The sequence below is a fragment of the Leishmania braziliensis genome, chromosome 36, assembly GCF_000002845.2.
Source record: "Leishmania braziliensis MHOM/BR/75/M2904 complete genome, chromosome 36".
In the NCBI taxonomy this organism is placed as follows: domain Eukaryota; phylum Euglenozoa; class Kinetoplastea; order Trypanosomatida; family Trypanosomatidae; genus Leishmania; species Leishmania braziliensis.
Genome location: NC_009327.2, coordinates 1,059,814 through 1,081,342, shown reverse-complemented (window position 1 = coordinate 1,081,342; position 21,529 = coordinate 1,059,814). Strand labels below are relative to the sequence as shown.

The window sequence follows — 21,529 nt, the reverse complement described above, 5'->3', positions numbered from 1 at the left end:
AGCGCTACACAGCCGGACTCACCTCGAACGTTGTGCTCTTCCCCTCCTTTGTTCTTGTTCACTGCTGCTGCTGCTCCTCCTCCTCCTCCCTCCCTCTTTACTACTTTCTCCTCCTTTCCCGTCAGCACACACCCACACCCACACAAAGAAAAAAGGGGAGGAGGAGGCTTTAATCACTCAGCAGGCGCCAACCATATCAACGCGTCGAAGCTCATAGGCTGTGCACGTGCGATAAAGAAAAGGGTAGAGGCATTGGTTTCATCAGTCTCAGTCTGCGCATTCGCGCATTAACTCGCCGTTTATTGCTCAACACCATCGCGGCTGGAAATCGAGGTAGTCTGTGCTGTCTCAGCCCTCTGCATCACTGGAGTCGTTTGCGTATGCCCTTGTGCTTGTGTGGGGTGCGGGTCTCTTCGCTGATCTCTCACCTGCGTCAGCTGTTTTCCTCTTTGTTGCTGTCGCAGGCGGGTAGACGCTTTGTTAGCAGTGCGCCCACGCACCATCGTCTCCCTTCGATTAGAGTGGCGCAGCCCCCCGCTCTCCCTGTTGGTTTCTTTTCTGCCTCACCACTTGACCATTTACAACAGTTGACTTTATGGAGCTAAGGCAGCTCAAGCCGTGGCCATCCAAGTGTGCCACAACCACGATGAAGGGTAGCAGTCCCTTGAGGCTTCGCGCAAACTCGCCGACAACGACCTCTACTTCGCCGGCGACTACGTCGGCAGCCACTGCAGCATCCATGAGCGTGTTGTACTCGGTGCTCCTGCGCACTAGCGTGTTACGAAGCTCTGTAGTCAAGAACCCCGCTGAGCATTCACTCCATTCACACTCTCGTGCTGACATGGACTGGTCAGTGAGAGAGGCAGTCCGCACCGAGGTAGAGAGGCTTCTTCCATACCGCGGCGTCACTTTCGAGTCCGCCGGCGTAGCTGATTCAGACAAGAGGACCCCGGCGCAGTCCTTCCTGGGGTCCGCTGCTAAGGGCGAGAAAGGAGAGCGGAGTGGGTGCTGTAGCTCTCATGTAGCGAGTGCGAAGGCTTTTTGCCATGCTTCTGAACCCAATGGCCACAACCCACGCGCATCTGTGCCTTCGACAACCACTTCAGTGGCTGTCACCGACGCACCCTCATCATTGGTAACGAGAGAGAGGTCGAGTCTTGTTTCACAAGGGTTGTCCATTGGACCAAGGGTAGTTATTAAAAGACTTCCGAGGAGGAAAGCACGTGCTGCCGCGGCGGCAGCTCCTGCGCCTACCGCTTCCAAACTAGACTCCACTGAAGCACCGGAACATCTTTCCGCCTCTCCGTTTGCAGGCAACTGCAACAGAGGTGATTGCGTTACCCGAGAAGAGGAGGCGAGTTCATGCACAGCACCAAGCGACATCACAGGTAATACCAGGAGCTCCACTGTAGTGTTAGCGGCGCAGCTGCCAGACATACAGCGGCACCTTGACCGACTCTTCGACGATTTTTCCGCAGCGGTGGAGCAGTGCCGCGTTACTTTGGACCAGCAACAGCTACAAAGCGGTTCTCTAGCTCTGTGGAAGACAGCGAGGAAGAAGAGAAATGCCAGCCCCGACGAGCCATCTGCGTCGTGGCCGAGAGCAGAGGTTTCCTCTTCCCGGCATCCGCAACCACCCCCACACACCACCCCCACCTGCCATCGGCGCGACAACCCAACCATTCCAGTCACCGATGTCTTGCCCTGCCACAACAGCCACCGCCCTGTGTCTGACCTTCCCTCTCCCGACTACATTTTAGATGAGCAGGGGCACAGTCACGGCACTGCGACCGCAACCAACGAGAACGGCTGCGCGTTTTATACGCTAAGTCCCAGCACTGAATCATCGCGAATAGTGGATGGCTCTGCGGAGCAGATAACACCGTCCCTAGAGATAGAGGACTTGCCACGCGGCATTGTTATCATTGCCCACGCCATCGCAGAGCACCTGAATGCTATTCTGCATCCAACCCCAGAAGTAGCCGCTCTGGGGGAGGAGGCGGCGGCGGCGCTTCCCGACCAGGGCCGTGGGGGTAGAGGCGGTAGCAGTGAGCTAACTGCCCTACTCGCGGTGCCGACAACCGCATGTCGAGGGAGTCACGCTGGGCGGACGGGAGAGAGCAGAGGGCCAGCAAGTCCTGTGTCTTTTGCCTTCCCGTCCACCTCACCAGCTTCATGTCCCAGCAGAGTATTTCAGTCGCTGCCAGGTAGCAGCTTGACATCACCCGCACTACGGGAGCTTCAACAGCTGGTGCATAATCGTTTGTGGTTGCGTATCACAACATTTCTGAGCAGCGTCTCTCTCAATACGCCGGGCGACGACTGCTCAATGCCGCAGCCGACGGCTCCCGTTGAGCAGCGCGAGGCGTGCGCGTACGCGCAACTGCCGTTCTGGATTTGGCTGTACGCCGCGTGCGGGCTGGCAACGGATGTGATCCACGCGCAGCAAGAGGCTCAGAGCGCGCTTGTAACGCCGGGAAAAGTCGAAAAACTTCGCCAAAGACTAATACCACCGTCTTCGACCACGAGTGTGCAACCGTCGCTGTCACTGTCACAGCTCTTGCCAATGGTAGAGACATTGGCGCGCCAGCTGCAGCGACGTGAGTACGAGCGCGTTCAGCCCATGGAAGAGACTCTGCTCACGGCCAACACGTTTCTCTCTTTTGCCGGCGTGCAGATGACAGACAGGGCCGTCATGAAGCGCTTGTTCCCTCTGCAGAGCAGTGCGGCTGACAGCGATGCCCTAGGATTTGCCGCGCTGTTGCCCCACTCAGCGCGATGTACCACCCACGGGACAAGTGCGACAACGGAGTCCTCCTCTGGGAATGCGATAGCGGGCATCTTTGACGCTGCTGCTACACCCTCTCCCATCAACATCATGTCGCCCAATAGGCTGATCTCGGCGGACCACACCATGTCGACTTTCGTCATCACAGAGCCTATCGTAGACCGAAGCAGCAGTGGCGGCAGTGTGGCACGAGGAAGCTCTCTACACCGAGGTCAGGGCGCCAACGGCGACATCGGCAACATGGCTGCGTCTGCGACTGGGGAGGAAGCACAGCAGATGTACAGCGGCAGATATTCTTGCCCATCAACGGTGGAGCTGTACTTGCAATGGTTGGAGAGCGCCGATTCGGCGGGGTTTTCAGCATTTGTGCCACCGAGTGAAGCGGAGCAAAGTCCCGATCGTGCTGGCGCGGAAGCCCATACAGCTGGCGGGACTGCTGCCTCTTTGCGTGACTCACCGCCGCCGTGCCGGTCAGACACCATCGCCTACACACAAGTTAATGCATCGCTAATGGCGGAAGAAGGTCAATTCGACGATCGCAACGGGAGCATTGCAAGGGAGGACAGCAGCCGTGGGAAAGGCAGAAGCAGCAGCGATGGCTCGAGCATCTGCGCGACGCAGCAGCGGGCGAGCGAACTCTTCCAGGTGGCAGCTGTGATGCCGTCGGCCGACCTGGCCCCGTGCCTGAGGCGGGCCGAAAAGGAGCTGTACCAGGCTCGCTCTGCTGTACAGTTTGCTCGCAAGTTGGGCACCTTGTACGCGACGCAGGACATGAACACACTACTGCCACTGCTCCCCGCTGTGGCACGGGGGGAGCCCATGTCTCCCAACTCCAACCTCTTTTCTGCACGCTCGGACGGCGGACCTATGGAAGACCTTGGAGGTACGCTTCCTCCCCGCGGAAGCACAGACGGTACCGGCACCCCTGCATCGCCAGAAGCACTGGACGGCGGCGTTTATCTGCAGTCCACGTGGACGGACACCCCCACGACGAGTAATCCGATGACAGGAGGCTTGCCTTCCCTCGTTGTGCCGCCGTCTCAGGCTGTCACGGATCGGGTGTCCGGCAGACACGACCCCTTCTCCTTTCACCGTGTCATCGCAGAGGCAACATCTCCGACGCTATTCCCCTCTGTCACGTCGCCATCAATGGAGCAAAGGTTTCTGATGGAGCACCTTAACTCATGCGCGGCTGCTATTGCTCCCAGCAGTGACCAGCTCTTTCTGGACACCACTCGCGCGCTTGAGGTGGCTTTTTCTCTTGCAGTGGTATTGCTTTCTCATGTGATGGGTGAGGCGGCACCGAAGGGACAAGCTGCGTGTGGGGAGCGGACGGCTCCTGTTGCCAGCACCGGCGACAGCAGTGCGTCAGCTGTATCAGCCAAGACCAAGACGGCGACAGTCACTGCGGTGGTGGTGAAGCAGCACCCATCGAAAGTTGCTGCCGCCGCGCCGTCTGACAAGTCGGAAGGGAACGCTGCCACGACGACCATGGCGGCGCCTCCGCCACCTCGACCCCTATCTATGGACCTCGCCAATGTGTTTGGCTTCGGCAGCAGTGGTTTTCGATGGCAGCATCTCTCCGCCTATGTCCGCGAAACCTTGATCAGCGTCGCCCTGCGCACACTCCAGAGAAAGGACGCTGTTATGACGCAGGAGCTGTTACAATATATCGCCCTTGACACAGCGATTGCGCATCACTATGCTCAGGTGCGCCGACATCATCCTGTGCCCACACTGGGGCTGGCCAAAGGTGCGGGGCGGGCTCTGAAAAAGAGTTGTGACATTTCCAAAGCAGCGGGGCCTCAAGTCACCGATTTTTCCATGTCCCCCCCTGAAAGCCCGGCCAACTTTGTGAATGTCTGGTTCAGCAGCTTTGCCAACCTTGCGGACACCACCACGCACCTGCTTCAGTCCGATCACAGAACACCGAGCTCTCTGAAGGGGGCGGTGTGGCATCTGGCGGGACTGGCGCAGTACTTTCTGGTGACGCGTGCGCGCGGCTATGCCATGTACGGCGGCCAAAGCCATCTTTGCCCAACAACCCTGTCTGGCTGCGGCAGTGGCAATGCTGTAGGCATTGACGTGAGGACCTCATTGGTGCCCTCGAGCGCTGCTTTGCAGAGTTTCATCGCCTCACAGCTGGTGGATCCTGCTGGGAGGGTGTTTGGTGTCATTGTGTCATTCATGGATAGCGTCTGCCAAGCGTTGTCGGTTGAAATTGAGAGCGGCGGTGCGGCAGGACGGCAGTATAGCGAGGGTGTGATGTTTACCGGTGACTCAAGTGACGACGAAAGCTCTCTCATGTGCCCCACGGTGGACGGCTCTGTCTACCTGGGAAGCGCAGGCGAGTCTGCGAACCTGTGCAGCAGCGACGGTGGTGTTTATGGTATGGACTCCAACCGCCCAGAGATATTTGACTTTCAGGCATGCTGGATGGAGCTGGCCATTCATTACTTCTTTGAGATCGTCGATGTTCTCCTTGACGCTGCATTGCATCTTCCACAGAAGCCGCTCTACCTGTACCAGCTGATAGTGAGCGCTTCCTACATGGCGGGTCCGTCGGGCGACTTCACGGACAGCTTGGCCATAGCTGGCTTGGCGGGAGGCGGTGGGTCGCCGCCGCTGTGGGGCCATAGCGATCTGTCCGTCTCGGTAGTCCTCACTGCGCCGCAGGTCGTGGCAGACTCACCGCTGGGCCGCGTGCAAGAGTTTCTCAGCATGTACACGTCGATGGTGCTACAGTCTGCGGTGACCCACTTCACCGTAGATGGCAGACTTGCTCAGTCTCAAACTGACACAACTCATGGGACACCATTGAACACCGCAAAAGCGGCAGGAGGGGTGTCGGAGGACAATTCCTCGCACATCTTTTGGGAGCGATTGTTGAGCTCATTGGCTGCATCTGCACACTCTGCCGCACTTGGCGAGGTTCCACCTGCAATGTGGCAACCGCCGCTCTCTGCCTGGACTCCTAGTAGCGCGGCCGCAGCCAATGCTGCAGTATGTTCAGAGGCGCCCGGCGACAGCTCATACATGCCGAACACTATGTGGTGGCCAAATGCGCGATTTCAGCGCTACTCTCACCTTATTCGTATTGTCGAGCACGCGCAACTAGTGAGCTTGTACATGAGCTCGTCTGCGGGAAATGATCCGGCGCCGACGGCGCCAAATGTGTCGCATCTAGAGTCCCCTCGTGCTCCTCGTGATGGCGCGCTCATGCTGCAGGTGAACCCCATTACTGCCCTCCTCAACACATCCACGGGTCCGTGCGCGCAGCTGTTGTCTATTTCATATGCCTGTCCGCCTTTGGCTGTTGACACCAGCGGCAGTAGCCTTGTTCCTGGCAGTGCTCGCACAACGTTGCGCGAGCGTCACTGGTTCTCATGCAGCGGGTCGCCTGTTGATCAACTACCAGGCCGCTTTCCCCCCATCGCTAATCGACGGGTGCTGACAGACCGCGTGATGCGCGAAGTGTGCGGTGGGCTATGGATTCGTGTAGAGGTGCTACGCCTTCTGCGCATTGCGGCCGCGCCAATGGACGTGACCACCTTTGCGAGCTTCACCACGGCAGCGACAGATGTTGCAGTCCAGGTACAAGATAAGACCATGCAGACTCACTACAAGGCTATTGCCTCGATGAAGGCTGGCACCGAGTCGGTGTTGCCCAAAACGTACGCGTCCACGTACGTGCGGCTGCTGTTCCTGCGGTACGTGCAGGCTTTCTACACGGACATGCAGGCGCTTAGCGCTAGCGGACCTACGACGGCGCCAGACCACACGCCGAGCGAGCATGTGGAGTGCCTGAGTAACATGATTTCGCACGTCAGCAGCCGCGGCGATTCCACGCCGTGTCGCACACTTGGGTCACCGCTAATGCGTTCTCCTGCGACCCCGTTCCAGCACCTGACTCAGCGCCTGTGGATGCACTACTGCCATCACTTGTTGTGGGTGTTACGAGAGCTGTGCTGGAGCTGCGCTGAGGCTCACGAGACGGCAGCCAACCTGTCCGTCGCCTCTGTGTTTGGGCGGCTGCTGCAAATGATTAGCGGGCGAGGAGAGCTCGAGGAAGACGAGGAAATCGACGGCTGTGACAACGAGTCGGTGGAAGGACTGCTAGATGCCCAGTATCGGAACTCAAAGAGCGTGGGGATGTCGCTCATTACGTTCAACCGGTCGGTAGCGCCGTACTCCGCTGTGGAGGGCAGCGGGATGGAGGGCTTCGTCGACTTCGAGCTGTCCTCACCGGACAGCTCAGTGACGGTGGTTCCAGAGTTGAGCGAGGGCTGCAAGCGACCGCCGAGACCGCAGCAAGACTCGCCGTCTTCAGTCGACTCTGAGCGTCGACGAGAGCCGTCGTGGAACGCTCTGCAGTCTCCTGTCTCGGATGCCTCCACGAAGGCGGAGGGGGTGGCGGTAAACATATCAGACCTGGCGTCGGTGCGCGACCTCAGTGAGCGGCGACGACTAGGACTTAACCCCCACTCCATCACTGGAGGCGGCGAGGCAGCGATGGGGAGTGTGACACCGCTCGCCATCTCAAGCACGTCCGTGCCAGCTCCGCCTCGATCACCCGTCACGGGTCCTCCTGTGGTGCTGCAGCTGCCTCTTACTGGGCTGAAACCGCCTCTGTACTTCACCAGCTCAGGCGACACGGCTGCCGCTCAGGAGAACGACTTCTACAAGGAGCAGTCGAAGCAGCGGCAGATTTCTGGAGAAACTGCGGAGCGCTTCCTCAACACCACAAGTGTCTCCGTGGTGGACGTAGCCACGTACACATCGCACGACCACGAGGACGAGGATGATGGCGAATGCAACGTGGAGTACGAGGCCTGCTTTGGTACTCAAGTGAGCACATTTAAGCACACGCTGCCCAGGTCAGCCTCACCGGAAAGTTGCGTGAGTTGCACCACAGCGAGCGCAAATACTCACTCCGCCTCCAGCGGCGACGTGCCGAAGCCGCCCGCGTTGACGGTACCCAAGCTTTCTCTCCGAGCTCTCAGCCCCCCGCTGTACTTCACCTCCACCGGTGACACTGGTGTTTTTGCGGAGAGGACGATGAGCACGTCTCTCCTGGGTCCGCAAGCCCCAATGTTTCCGTCGTCTCAGCCGACACCAGGGGCACCAGCTGCGTCTGAGACGGCGAAGGTGTCAACTCTTCTGCCACAATCGCCACTCCCTGTGCCTGTGCTGCTCACTTCCACACCAACCACTGTTGGTGGCGTTGTCCTTCCTAAGCTGTCGTTTAGTTCTCTAAACCCGCCAATGTACTTCACCTCCACCGGCGACACCGGCGGCTTCGTTGAGGCGCAGAACCAGAAACCCCAGACTGCGACCGGTGCCGACGCAATCACACAGTTTCATGCTGACCCGACTTGCCTGCACGCTGGGTTGGCGGCGCAGGGCACAGCTTGCGGCGGAAAGGTCGACACTGCCAGCGCTAGCGTAGCCGCTTCCACTGTTTCGAATGGCCCAAGCGCCGCAACGGCCGCCGCTCACCTCGATGAGCGACTGTCCTCGGATGAATTGAACCCAGGTTTTATCTTCTCCGATTTCGCTGGCTTTGCGCCAACAGGTGGGAATGCCAGCGGTGGCAGAAATGATAGTGACGAGTGTAGAGGCTGTGCCGATTGCGTGGGTAAACAGAATGCGAAGGAGCGGTGTGCGGCGCGGCGACATGGTGGCTGTGGGTTGTCGCTGAACTCCTCTACCGTGCCCGAGGTTGACTCGCTCTCACTGCGTACCGACCAGCGGCGTCGCAGGCGAGTGCCTCGCACATCTCGTTCTGTCCTAGCACCGATAGTGGCTCCAGCGGTGACGATGGAACTCATTTTGTCCATCTGCTCTATCATTCTTCAGCAAGACAGCGGTATGATTCAGTATGTCTACACCGTGTCCTCGCTCACGCAGAAGCGTGTGTTGCCGGGCATGTCGTCGTCCTCGCAGCGGCGCCGGCACACGGGCAGCAGCAGCGCTGGTGCAGCCTCAGGCGTGACTTTCACGCAGAAGCCGGACGCGGCACAGACGGATCGGTGGTGGTACACCCCTCAACACAGCCCTTCCTCCTTTCACGTTATTCAAGCAATGCACAACTACCTCAAGGATAGCCGCAACAGCCTCGTGATCGATCTACTAGAGGAGTGGGTGCTCCTCGAGTACGCTGCGGCAGAGCGAGCACGAATGGAGTGGTATGAGTCCGTGTACGCATCGTCGAGGGAGCAAGAGTGTTCTCAGCAATTGCCTCATTTCTCGCTTTCCCACAGCGCGAGCAGCGGCAGCACCAGCAACGCCATGCACCCTAGTTATCCTAATCAGCGCCACGCAGGCACCACCGGCGGCAGCCGTAGCGGCAAGCCGAGTACCGCAATGCTCGCTGGTCGTTATGTGCTCCTACGCCTGCTTCTTCCTCGCGCCATCACGCCACTGGTCACCGTGCAAAATGAGCGGCGCATCGGTTCCGGCGGCTATGGCTTCGTCACGTCCGGCTTCGTGCAGGAGTTTGGCCCGGGCTGCAACATGCAGTTGCCTCCAGGATGGGGTCAGTGTGGGTCTCGCTGGAAGCCAGCAGAGACACGCGGAAGCGCAGCAGCTAGCGGTTCTGGCGCTGGCGGTGGTGTTGCCACGCCTAGCAGTCTCTGCACAGGGCGGTCGTTTGCGACAACGGCCGAGAGGGTTGCACCCGGTGTCTTGGATGGCTTGCGTGTGCCATGGCGCACGGCGGTGCAGCGTATTGCGCAGGCAGTCTGCAGATGTGAGGTGGCCATTAAACACGTCCCCCTCAATGTTCAGGGAAGCGAGAGTGGAAACCTGCCGCTCTGTCACGCGGAGGTGCTCGCTATGTACCGCCTGCGCGGTCACCCGCACATCATTCCGCTCCTCTCCTTCGACAACACCAAGGACGAGTACATCCTTGTCCTTCCGTACTACACCCAAGGATCGCTGCGGCTGTGGCGGCAGAAGCACTATCCCTTGGGGTGCGCCGTGTTCACGCTTCCGCCGGGGATGAAGAACTCGCGCAGGAGCGGGTCAACGTCGACAACGTCGCCCACCAGAGCTTCCAGTACACCCACGCCAGGCGCTGCGCCAAGTACCTCACTCTTCGCGACGTGCGCGCGCTGCCTCCTTCAGGTGCTCAAGGCAGTTGCCTTCATGCACGACCACCACATTCGTCACGGCGACATCAAATGTGACAACATCCTCATCGCCTCTGCTGACGCCAGTGCTGAGCGGGGTGAAATGGACCCGCCGACGCTGCCGTCCTCTGTGCAGCTGTGCGACTTTGGCTCCTGCGACACGTGCGATGACGACGATATGCAAAACCTGAAGCACGACATCATGGCAGGCGAGGCCCGATTCTTGGCTGGTCGGTGGGGCGTCGGCCGAGGCACAGAGGCGATTCAGCCGCCTGAGCTCATGTCAGCAAAGCGGCGCTATGGACTACTACGCCGCATAATGAAAGCCGTCGCACCTGCTGCGACGGCGACCCCGGCCACCTCCTCGTACTTTGCGCTATCCGAGCGGACGGACCGCGGCGCCAACACTGGAGGCTTTACCGGTGCATCAGCCGAGAACCTGCCCCTCCGAGGCCGTGGAGGGGAGGTGATGGAGCCGGCGGGGCGCCAAGTGACGGAGCTGCTGCGGCGGGCGGAGCTCTCGGTGGACATCTGGGCCTGCGGCTGCTTGCTGTACGAGATGCTTACGGGCCGCATGCTTTTTGGGGAGGCCCGACTGGGACGGCTGCTCGTTCTCGCCGCTGTCGACGATGGCGAGGAACAAGGCCCCAAGGCGGCAACCTCAAAAGCAAACGCCGCAGCAGCGACTCTGCCCGCCTTGCATTTTCCTCTACAAAAGGTCGCGACGGCGGCCAAGGCCAGCGTTGGTGGCGATGCTGACTTGAGCTTTACGCCGTCGGTTTCGCGGAAGGCACTTGACGACTGGGAGTGGCGCGATCTTGAGGCGGCTGTGGGGAAGCGCGTGGTGGACTTTATGTCCAGCCTGCTTGACCTAGAGCCTCTGCAGCGGCCAAGCGCATACGAGGCGCTGAATTACTGGAAGGCGATAATGGTGGAAGCGGGGCTCGAAGTTTAATCTGAGGTGTAAAGAAGCGGAGTTGTGGTGGTGGAAACAGTCATGACAGTGCCACATGGATTCGAAAAATGCGGTCAGTGGCGATGATGTTTCACTGCATGTTTTTCCTTTTCCTCACCTCTGTGTTGTGCGTTACTACCTGTGTACGTGTGCACCTGTGCGAGCTGACGAGGGGAATCCCTTGGCGTTTGTCCCCATCCTTGTCGGGCGCTGAGCTCGTATCTGTGTCTTTTCGGCAGTGCACCCCTACACGACGAGAAGAAGCATGCGTTACCATTTGAGGAGACAGCAGCTGCTATCCGCTCTCGCCCGCGTTCTCGTGAGGTCTCACCGCCTGTAGGCCTAAACTGGCATGCGTGTCTGCGCGTCAAGGTGCATTCGTTTCTCTCTTTCTCTCTTGCGCTTTCCCCTTCTGTTTCTTGCTTTTCTCCCTTTTCCTGTCTGTTTCTCTTCGTCCTAACTCTTTGATGGTGCACATGCACGGCGCATCGAGCACTTGGCTGTCAGCTCCCTAAGGGGACAGCATCAGCTGCTGCAGTGCACTCCAGTGGGGGGTAGCGGAGCACTTCATCCTACGCACACACAGACATACGCAGACATGTGCTTATATAGAGCGCGTTCCCTTCCTTCCGAATGAAAGGAAAAAAAATTCAGACAAAATGCTGTTCGGTACCACCAAATGAGGCAGCGGGCAAGGCAAGCCCACAGACTCTCGCACTCTTTCTGTACTCATTCGACCTACTCAGTCAAGTCTAACGAGGGCTTTATCCAATGTGTGAGAGAGAGAGGGAGGGAGGGAACGGTGGCGGTTTCATTCTTCTTTTCCCCTTCTTTCTTTAGGTCTCGTGTGTGGGAGGCGCTTGGTTTAGGTGTTTGCTCATGCATGACGTCCTGCCATCGCCGCTAGACTTCTCAAGAGTATGCAGATATAAGAATATACGCCACAGAAGCACACACACACACCCACCCAGCCAACCATCTTTGTACAGCTCATAGAAGCTCTGTTTTCAGGGAGAGGGCGAGAAAGTAAGCTACTTTTTTCAAAATTTGTATGCGAACACACCGCTAGGCGTGACGTGCGGTGAGTCTGCAGTGTGCTAAGGGTGCGCTCAGCGCGGTTGTCCCCATACGCTGAAACAGTGTTCAAGAGGGTGTGACGAGACTGTGAGTGCGCACAAGAGCGTGGTGGCACTCTCCAAAGAGTTAGGCCTAAAGGGGAGAGCGTATACCTTGGGAAACGGGTCGCAGTGGCAGACACGATGAGCGCTGATGCCGATGCGACTCCGACGGATCCGTTCTTGAAGCCTCGAAGGAGCCCCAAGACGAGCCGCTCAAGCGCTGTCAATGATAGCGCCATGCTAGTGGAGGTCGTGGACGCCGGCCAGACAACTTCATCCTCTTCTGTAGCAGCTGCTGCACTGTTCGCCGCACGCCTTCGGCCTTCCGTGACCGTCGCCACAGGAGCAAGTACAAGTCCACGGGATACTCTGACGCCTCTAGCTAGCAGTGCGGCGACATCTAGAGGTGGTGCCGCAATCATGCCCCATACCCGCAAGCGAGAGAGACCGGCAGCGGAATCGGCGTCCGCAGGGTCCTCTACTTCGACAACGGCGGCGCCACCGTTGGCGCAGAAGCGACAAGAGGCTGCCCAGCGAAAAAGCGAACCGTCCCCATCGTCGTCCCGTCGTACAGGCGGCGCCGCTCGTACAGCCATGGATCATGGCCAACACTCTAAGTATAGGAGCGATGAGGACGCACTTGGTGGTGCCACAGTGGCTGGGGGTGGCGACGACGCAGAGGGCTACGGGTCCGGCGAGGATGGAGACGGGGACGCCGAGGAAAGGGCACTTGTCGCCACTGCCAGCTCTTTGATGGCAGGCCAAGGCGCATTTGCTACCACCTCAGCTGTCTCTGCAACGCCTCACCCCTGGCTCGTCACCGATGCGTTTCATGTATGTCTTTGGTATGTGCTGCGGTATGCAGGAAGCGCCTTGAGCGCGGAGGACCTCTGGTCGTGTCGAGCCCTGGTCTCCTTAACGGCAGTCGACGCCACTGAAAAGGCACACGCAGGAGAGTGCGGACTTTTCAAAGGCGCCATCTCTGGCACGGCAGGCGCTGAACGTATGACAGCGGCGTTTGCTGCAGAACGAGCACCAGGCACGAGCATGCAATCAGACGGCTGGGATTGGACTGGAAGTGAGGAGTCGGAGTTGCTTCTTAGGCTTCTCCTGCGCAAGTCGCACAGCTTCACCGCACGCCACCTCGAGCTCCGCTACGGAGACTGGCTTCACGTACAGTCTGCCCTAAATGCGCTGACCCAACGACGCTTTCTCTGGTGGGCCACAAAGGGGACCTCACTCGACTCGGCCGCCGATGGTGTTGGGACTGTGCCTCTGCATGGCGCTGAGGAGGAAGCGGCTACAGACTTGACGGAAACCCCCTTGATACCGGACGATGAGCTCACCACAGAAATGGCGCCATCACAGCTGGTGAAGCACTACGACGGGGCACGAGTTGCGCGACTTCTATTGAACTCTTGCGATGAAGGCAGGACGCAGTGTAGTCACGCCGCTGCCATCGGCGAGTCAGTGCCAACGTTCGGCAGCATGGAGGCAGTCATTCGTGTGGCGCAGGCGGTCCGCGTAACTGAGTTGCGGACGTTTCTGACGATGTTGCGTCACCGCAGCAAAGCACGAGCTGCAATGGATGAATCTGCTCAAGAGGGTGATGAGTGCATCACCACGAGCTCTATCATCTCCACCTCGGCATCCACCCTCGGCATTTCAGAAAACATTGTCTGCAAGGATGGTGGTGCTGGCAGGGATGTGGTAGCGGAACAAGCCTCTGTGCTACGCTTAAAGAGCTGCAGCAGGGCGGCCGATATTGCCTGTGCGCGGCCGAGGCAGATGAGTGATAACAGTCTGTACGACGTGATACCGGGACGTAAGCGAGACATGATTCGCTACCTCGTAGAGAGGCGATACTCCGTGTGGGCGCCATCAAGCACCGTCAAAGGTTCACCAGAAGTGTCGGCGACTCCAAATACCGTAGCTGTGGACACAACGGTACCTTCGTACGACGCGCCTTGTACAGCGCCGCATGCCCTCTGCTCTGCACCGTTGATCGCCAGTCCTGCCCTTCGAGGTGCAGTTCGTTGCACCAGTGCCTCTGTTGGTGCCGCTAGTCGGCCCCTATTTCGCCGATGCTTCCGGACTGTGGCTGAGGAGGCGGACGCGGTGGCCCAATGTTGGGATCGTGTTATCGGTTCCGTCTATGTTCCCCACTCAGGGCTTAAGCAACATCTTACGTGGATGACAGAGCTATTCCACGTGTTGAGCTCTAACCACGGTGCCGGAATGATGAGCGAGAAAGGTGCGAAGTCAGTAGTGGCCACAATGACGGTAGCTACTCCGCCAACACTGCTGATGACACGGCCACAGCTCCTGCTCCTTCTACAGACGCTCCGTGCCGCGCGTCGCCAGGAGCGGCCGAGCTTGCCTGAGTCGTCATTATCTACCGCGGCACACCTAAACTCGAACGTCTTCGCGGAGAGCGTTCCGTATGCCCTACTGCCACGGTGGTTTTCATCACCGCCGGTAGCAAAGGCGACAAGAGCAGTGCCACGTCCATGCCGACAGCTGGACAGAGGCATCCCCTCTAATGGAGGTGCAGGAAATACGATGGAGAGCCAGCCTTGCCCTGATGTTTCAGTGGAGCCGAACGACGACGAGTCTAACGCGATGGATGACATTGTGTACACAACCCACTGGTTTCGGGCATTTGGCGCTGCTGGGGATGACGTGGCTGCCCAGACGTTTGCGACTCCACCGCGTGTGCGTCTCTTCGCCAGTCCTGCCATCCTGCAGGAATACCGCCGAGCCCTTTCCATACAGCGCAAGCTGTACTACGCAACCGACGGGGCTACGACGGCGGCGCAGCGTCATCGCGGAAAGAGCCGCACCTTCGTGTCGTGCATGTACGACACTGTCATGGCCGCCGTGCGCGCGGGTGTGGCAGCAGTAAAGCAGCATCCACTTCACGCGCGCTCTGCTTCCTCTGCCTCTTTTGTCTCTGGTGAGATGAGGCACTTTGTTTCCATGTACCCACCTGCGCTTCCTGTCGTCTCTGACACAGCACCGTCGGTGACTGTATCGCTGGAGTCATTGGTTTATCAGCAAGGGTGCTACGCTGAGCATCTTCTCACTTTTACGCCGCTCTACCGCTGGTTTGCATGCTTGGAGCTCTTATTTCCACTGCTACAGAGCGGGCAGCGGTACTCTGACGCCAACGCCTGCCTGCACCACCTACTCTATGAGCCGATCTTCGTGCTGCATCACCTTCCAGTGAGCGGCTCTCGCTCTCCCATTTCCCCGGTCACCTATGCGTTTTGCTTCAAGCCGCACAAACGCGGGAAGTGGCTGGCGCGGATGGCCCAGAACCTCTCGCACCAGAAGCGTTACGCAGAGGCGCTTGCAGTGCTGGAAGAGTGCCAGGCGGGGTATCACGAGCTGGCAAGTCACGCGATGGGCGACGCGCGCTTGGCGCCCGCCGCCGCTGCCGTTGGTAACGGCGTCTATGTAGCGAGTGCCAAGTGGCTGCCGTGTGACGTCATGACCAATTCTACAGCAGCTGCGCTCTGCGACGTGCTTATGGGCAATCGCTCTCCAACCAGTGAGTCTGCGTTGCCGTTAAAGGTGCAGCGTCGTGGTCGCATGCTTCGTGTACTCTGGGGTGCCGCTGCTGCTGCTTCTGCGTTACCTGCCGCCGATAATAGCACCACTTCTCTACCGCAGGCAGAGAAGCCATCGCCAGTCTCTCTCGCGTTACTTCATGCAGCGTGGGAGTACGTGCGGGATCGGTACTGCCGCCGCCAGGACCGGCTAACACTGGAGAGGTTGTTGGCAGTGGTGCACCGCAAGGTGCATCAATGGACTTCACTAGCAGCGCATCGGGATTTGGCAACTCGTTCTCTCGTAGACGTGGCTGTGCGCCACGTTGGCGGTGTGCGAGATGCACTGAACCGAATACTTTGGCGTGAGCCTAGCGTTCAAGCACGTGGGCTCACAACTACATCAACAGGCGGGGTAGTGAGGGCGGCAAAATCTATGACTCCAAGTGAGGTGCGCAACCCGCAGCACCACCCTGCCTTGCCGGTTGAGCTATTCGTTCTTCAGCACTACCTGAACCGATGGAATGGCGCCTCGTCGACGACGGCCACAGCTGCAGGACTTGCGACTGTTCCGCAGCATCGGAGGCGAAACGACACAATGGTGACCGACCCTCCCAAGGGGGAAACTGAGAGAAGCGACGGCATTGGCGACGTGAAGGTGGCCTCTATGTGGTGTGGGGAGCACTGTGAGGGTCAGTGGATTGCCTGTTTTGCTCATGCTTTCTTGTGGGACTGCTACTGGTCATTTCCCCCTGTCTTTTCCCCGCTCGACGGATTCCCAGTCAATGCATGCGACCACAAGTCTAACCGGCCGCCGCTACAGACCTGTCCGACCCACGGGGTACTCTGGCTCTCTGCGTTCCAGGACGGCCCACTTGACTTGGCCACCCCTATTCAGTTTTTATGGCGCCGACGTGCCTTGATCGAGGCACGCCTGGCGAAGCTGGAGCGCTGCACGAGGGAGGAGTTGGTAGACTTTGTGGCTGCCCGCATCAAGGTGGCAGGGAACACCGAAGGGGCAAGGCCGAGCAAGGCCAGAGCGCGAGAGAGAGACACAGAGGTTGAAGCACCACGTGCGGAAGATGACGTAGTTCAGCGAGCGGATGAGGACGAGGGCTACAGCGGGGACGAGGAGCGAGAACGCCGTCGACATAGTCGCGATGAGGGCGGCCGCAGCCCACGTCGCCCTCGCTACACCGCAAGGGTGGAGGAGAGGTGGTGTGTTAGCAATGACGAGGACTCGGTGCTGATTGCGTCTTCCTTTTCGGCAACGCCACTGCTTTTCACTGAGTTCACGACGCCGTCGCTTCTGCTTGGGCAGGTGGGGCAGGAAGCGAGTGCAGAGATGGAAAGGGTGGGGTTGATGAGAGAAAGCGCTGACGCATCACTTTCCTCCTGCTCTTCAACGCTTGCCATTCCAGAGGCATGGAAGGTGCCAGTTGGGTCGCTGCCGCTGCTTGACATCCTCCGTGCCATCCCACTCGAGCCACTTTGGCGGCTTTTGCGGTGCCTGTATCTCAGTCCAGTCACAGAAGGCGTGCCGCTGGAGTTTTCCGGTTTCCCCGACTTGGTTTTCTGGCGCACTGGCGGCTGCGGTGGTGGTAACTACAGATATGCGGCAATTCAACCCTCGGCGGAGGAAAGCTCTACTGTGCTGCGAGCCTCTTTCTGCTTAATGGAGGTAAAGAGCCCCAACGACTGCTTGAGCACAAAGCAGATCGCTGTAAACGATCTACTGCGTCGCTGTGGCTTCGAGGTCTTCGTCGTGCACGTGGATGAGGTGCACGACGATGGGAGGCGCGTCAGCACCAAATGCATCCGCTAGGAGGCGGCGAGAGAGGTATGTCGTGAGGGGGCAGAAGGGAAGAGACAATGACCACCGCCGCAAAGATGTGCGGGATGATGCTGTTTTTCTTATGCTGTTGTGCCATGCCCAGTGTATCTTGTTGCACCCTTTCTCTCTCTCGCTTTGGATACCGCTGCTTCCAGGGGTATGTGCGTGTGCGTGCGTGCCCCCCTACTCTTACCCCCTACCACCAACACTGTCGACGTCAGCGAAAGACGTACTGCGTGTCTTTACCTGCACGTGCCTCTCACATAGAAGCTGGACATGGGCATAACATACACACAGACAGACGCCGATATCCTGCAAGAATGAAGCGCTTTCGCATGCGGACTCTCCCCGCTTCTGCCGTTGCAAAGGCGAGGACTTGTCTTTTCGGTTTTGAGTAACCGGAGCGGATGGTGCTGCCTGCTCAACTCCCCCCCCCCCCTGCACAGCCATCTGTGTATACAGTCGGCTCATCCCCATGCTATTTATCTGTATTGATTTCTTGACTAGCCGTCTCTCTCCCTTTCTCTCGTCGCTCGACCTCTACGACACGCTGTCCTTTGGCAACGCCCTTTTTCTCGTTTCGTGTGCATGATGCCTTGCTGCTTGGCTTTTCCTCCCCCCCCGGATTAGTCGTCGTGCGCGTGCAATTTACTCGAGGACACACAAGCACACACACAAAAGGGCAGCTTACTCATAACTGTTCACCGAAGCTACAAAAAACGATCGAGTACATGCAACAGCCCTGCCTGTGTGTCTGTGCCATGCGTCAGTGCTTGGTTACTCGTTGCACCCACCCTTCTTCTCTTTCTTTTCTCAGCTGTACACGACATACGCGTCCCACCTTGCATGGTACCATCTGCGCGAATGCGTTGCAGCCTTCCTTTGGCTGTGCCGTTGAGTCTACTAACGCCCTCACCACTGCTGTCGTCGCACCGGCGACGAAGCTTCACGCCTTACAACACAGCACGGGCGCGTCCATCGTATCTTCGTGCGACTCGATCGGCAGGCTCGCACCTCTTCCGTGCGTTTAGTTCGTTTTCGTGTGTCTGCTCCGCCAGAGCACTGTACATCAGCCAGATGCCTCTGTCGACGCTCCATCCGGGTGTTCGTGCAGCGAGCGCAGCACGCACGGCAAGTCCACTGCCACAGCACGTGCAGCCACAAGCAGTGGTGAGCAACCTGGGTGAGGGCGGCGGTGCCACCCCCGCCGCTGTCGGTGCGCCCAAGCACTGCTACCGCTCCTTCAAGGATGCGATGGAGGTGGTGAAGAAGATGACGGGGCGGCGGCCGAACAAGTGCCCAGACGCCTTCGAGACGACGAAGCGCTATCTTGACCGGCTTGGCTTTGCCCCAATACTGGAGCGGATTCGCTTTGTCCACGTTGCCGGCACGAAGGGCAAAGGGACCACCTCTGCGTACATTGCGGCTCTTTTGCAGGCGTACGGCTTCAAGGTGGGCCTCTTCACCTCCCCTCATCTCACAGACTTGCGAGAGCGGACGGTGGTAGACGGTCGGCTACTGGACGAGAGTACATATGCGCAGCACTTCTTCGAGTTCCTGGACAAGTACGAGGGCCTGCAGTACTCGGACAGCCAGCTGGACCGTGACATCTCCTCGCCGTCGCAAGCAAACTTCTTTCGCTTTATCTTTCTCCTCTCGCTGTACATTTTCGAGCAGGAGGGCGTAGAAGTGGCGGTGATGGAGGCAGGCATCGGCGGCCGAATCGACTCTACCAACACAATTCCGTCTGAGGTGAGCATCATAACGTCCCTAGGCTACGACCACATGGAGATTTTGGGCAATACAATTCAGGAGATCGCTGCGGAGAAGTCTGGAATAATGAAGCCGGGCGTGGTCTGCTTTGCGGCACCACAGCGGGATCATCCAGAGACGCGCGCAGTACTGGAGAAGCATGCTCGAGAAGTCGGCACGCCGCTCGTGCTGCTGGACCAAAATGTGCTGCCGATTCAAAGCTGGCCGAAGCTCGCCATCGGCGGCGTACACGCTGTAGAGAACAGCAAGCTGGCACTGATGGCGGCTAGGCGTGTTGCAAGTATTCCACCCATCCTTCCACTGGACGAGGTGGAGAAGAGTGTGCTTCAGGGCATGACCTACGCCGGACGGTCACAGATCGCGGCGGTCGACAGTGGTGCCAACATCACCTTCTACCTGGACGGTGCGCACACCGTTGAAAGCATCTCCAGTGCTACACAGTGGTTCCTGGACGTCAGCGCCGCCAACACCCGGGACCCTTCTCCGCGTCGCGTGCTCATGCTCTACACTTCTCGCGACCCGAAGAGTATTCTCAAAGCTTTCATGCCTTACGTGTCCTATTTCTGCAAGGTGGTCATTGCCCAAGTGTCGAACCCGCGCATGACGTCGCACTCGGCTGACCCCACTGATATAGAGGGAAAGATGAGCGAGCTGAGGGAGAGGATGGTGGCCACGACTGAGTGCTGGCGTAGCATGTACCGTGAGGTGACTTGCCTTCCTTGCGCCCGTCCCTTCTCCGCTCTCGAGGACATCCTTGAACTCGTTGTGCCGGCCGCCAGCGACAACGAGGATGCCTCAAAGCCAGCACAGGTGTTCGTGTGCGGCTCCTTCTTTCTGGTTGGTGATGTTGTGCAACTGCTCAAGGTGTACGAGGCAGGTCGTCGCCGCCTCGAGTAGCCGTTAGACGTACGCCCTTGGAGTGCTGTCTCTTTTTCGTTAGTTTGGCTTTCCTCCTCCACGCTCATGGCACTTGGAGCTTGGGTGGTGGTGGTGGCTGGTGGGAGGGGGCAGCGCTCATGCCTCTCTTTCCTTACTGCTTCCCCTCCTTTACCTTGTGCTCAGGCGACATCAGCTAAGCCTCCACGGACTGCTGGAGAAGGAAAAAATGAGAAACGCCAGCTTCCTCTGTTTCTTTTTCCTTCTGTCTGATGCCCACTTTTGTGCGCTAACGCGCGTGTGCGCCTCTCTCTGTGCAGTGAGGCGAATCTGGCGGGGGGGGGCAAGGGGGAGGATAGCGATGATATGTAGTGACGTCAAGTTGAGGGTACTTGAGGGTTGACCGTACGCGACGGTGGGTACTCATGATGGACTGCCGCATTTGTTGTCTCGTGACTGGGGCAGCGCTGCCTATGGACAAGGGGCGACGTCGCTCTTATTCTGTTTCCTGGAGGTGACAGCTGCGGATGAGTGCTGATCCTCCTCCCTCCTTGCGTGGGAAGGCGACCCGGTTCGGTGGTGTTTGTGATTCAGGATGGGCGCGTGGGTGGCTGTGTGTGTGTGTATGTGTGCTGTCATGAACTCGCCGCACACCCTCTTTTTCCCTTTGTGCCCTCTAATGGAGGTTGCCCTTCTCTAGACATCTCACTTTCCCTCTCTCTGTGCATGTGCGCATCCTCTGGAGTGGGGCGATATGTGTGCGTCTGTTCGGCCTTCATCTGCCTCTGTCCATCCTATATGTGCGTGAAAGCGTACCCAGGAGCCCCCCCCCCCTCAGAGGAGCAGTGAGGAGAGGCCACAACTTTCCCTCTTCACTCTATCGATTTCGTCAGATTTTAATGAGCACAGAAGAAATAGTACACACCGATACCCACCTTTTCTCTCTCTCTCTTACACAGCGCTTTGCAGTGTGCATAGCGATGGGAGTCCTCACCGCACATTGGCCATCAGCCGTTGGCGGAGGTCGTGAGGGGTACCTGAAACGAGCAAACAACGAAAGAATAAACCTTCTCGTTACAGACCTGCTGTGATTGTCTACCGTGGAAACGGAGAGTTCAAAATATGCACGTCACTGCCCTTCAAGCACGGAGGTTGGCGAAATAACGCTGGCCAGCAGCTGAGGGTCCGTGGACCGGGCTCTTCTGTTGTTATATAGTGGACAACATTGGCTTCGCAGGTGCACCATTTTCGAGTCCTCAGGGCCAAGCTTTCCTTTTTTTTCTTCCTGCGAAGTGTACATATTGCTACCAGCACACTGGCCATTTGCTTCCACACCTCCAGCGCGCGTTGGTTGTTGCAGGGCTGCTTGTCGCCTTGAGCGACCTTGTCTCCCTCTTCTTCACTCCATCAGATCCGTGTTGTCTTGCTTCTCCCTCTTTTACACCCCCGAATGCACACACGTACGCATGTCCGACAAGCTCTCATACGAAAGGTGCGACGA

At 58.6% G+C, this 21,529-nt stretch overlaps 3 protein-coding genes across 3 annotated transcripts; all 3 read left to right on the top strand.

Moving 5' to 3' along the window:
* Positions 1–595: 595 nt before the first annotated feature.
* Positions 596–10,876, top strand: LBRM_35_2840 (putative protein kinase; the record flags this gene model as incomplete). The annotated part of the gene is made up of 1 exon (XM_001568854.2): positions 596–10,876. The coding sequence occupies one exon, from the start codon at positions 596–598 to the stop codon at positions 10,874–10,876; it is 10,281 nt and encodes a 3,426-aa protein (XP_001568904.1).
* A 1,259-nt stretch (positions 10,877–12,135) lies between these two features.
* On the top strand, positions 12,136–17,370 carry LBRM_35_2830 (conserved hypothetical protein; the record flags this gene model as incomplete). Its single annotated transcript, XM_001568853.1, has 1 exon — positions 12,136–17,370. One exon carries the CDS (start codon positions 12,136–12,138, stop codon positions 17,368–17,370), a length of 5,235 nt encoding a protein of 1,744 aa, XP_001568903.1.
* Positions 17,371–18,456: 1,086 nt separating this feature from the next.
* FPGS (folylpolyglutamate synthetase) lies at positions 18,457–20,049 on the top strand (the record flags this gene model as incomplete). Its single annotated transcript, XM_001568852.1, has 1 exon — positions 18,457–20,049. One exon carries the CDS (start codon positions 18,457–18,459, stop codon positions 20,047–20,049), a length of 1,593 nt encoding a protein of 530 aa, XP_001568902.1.
* Positions 20,050–21,529: the final 1,480 nt, after the last annotated feature.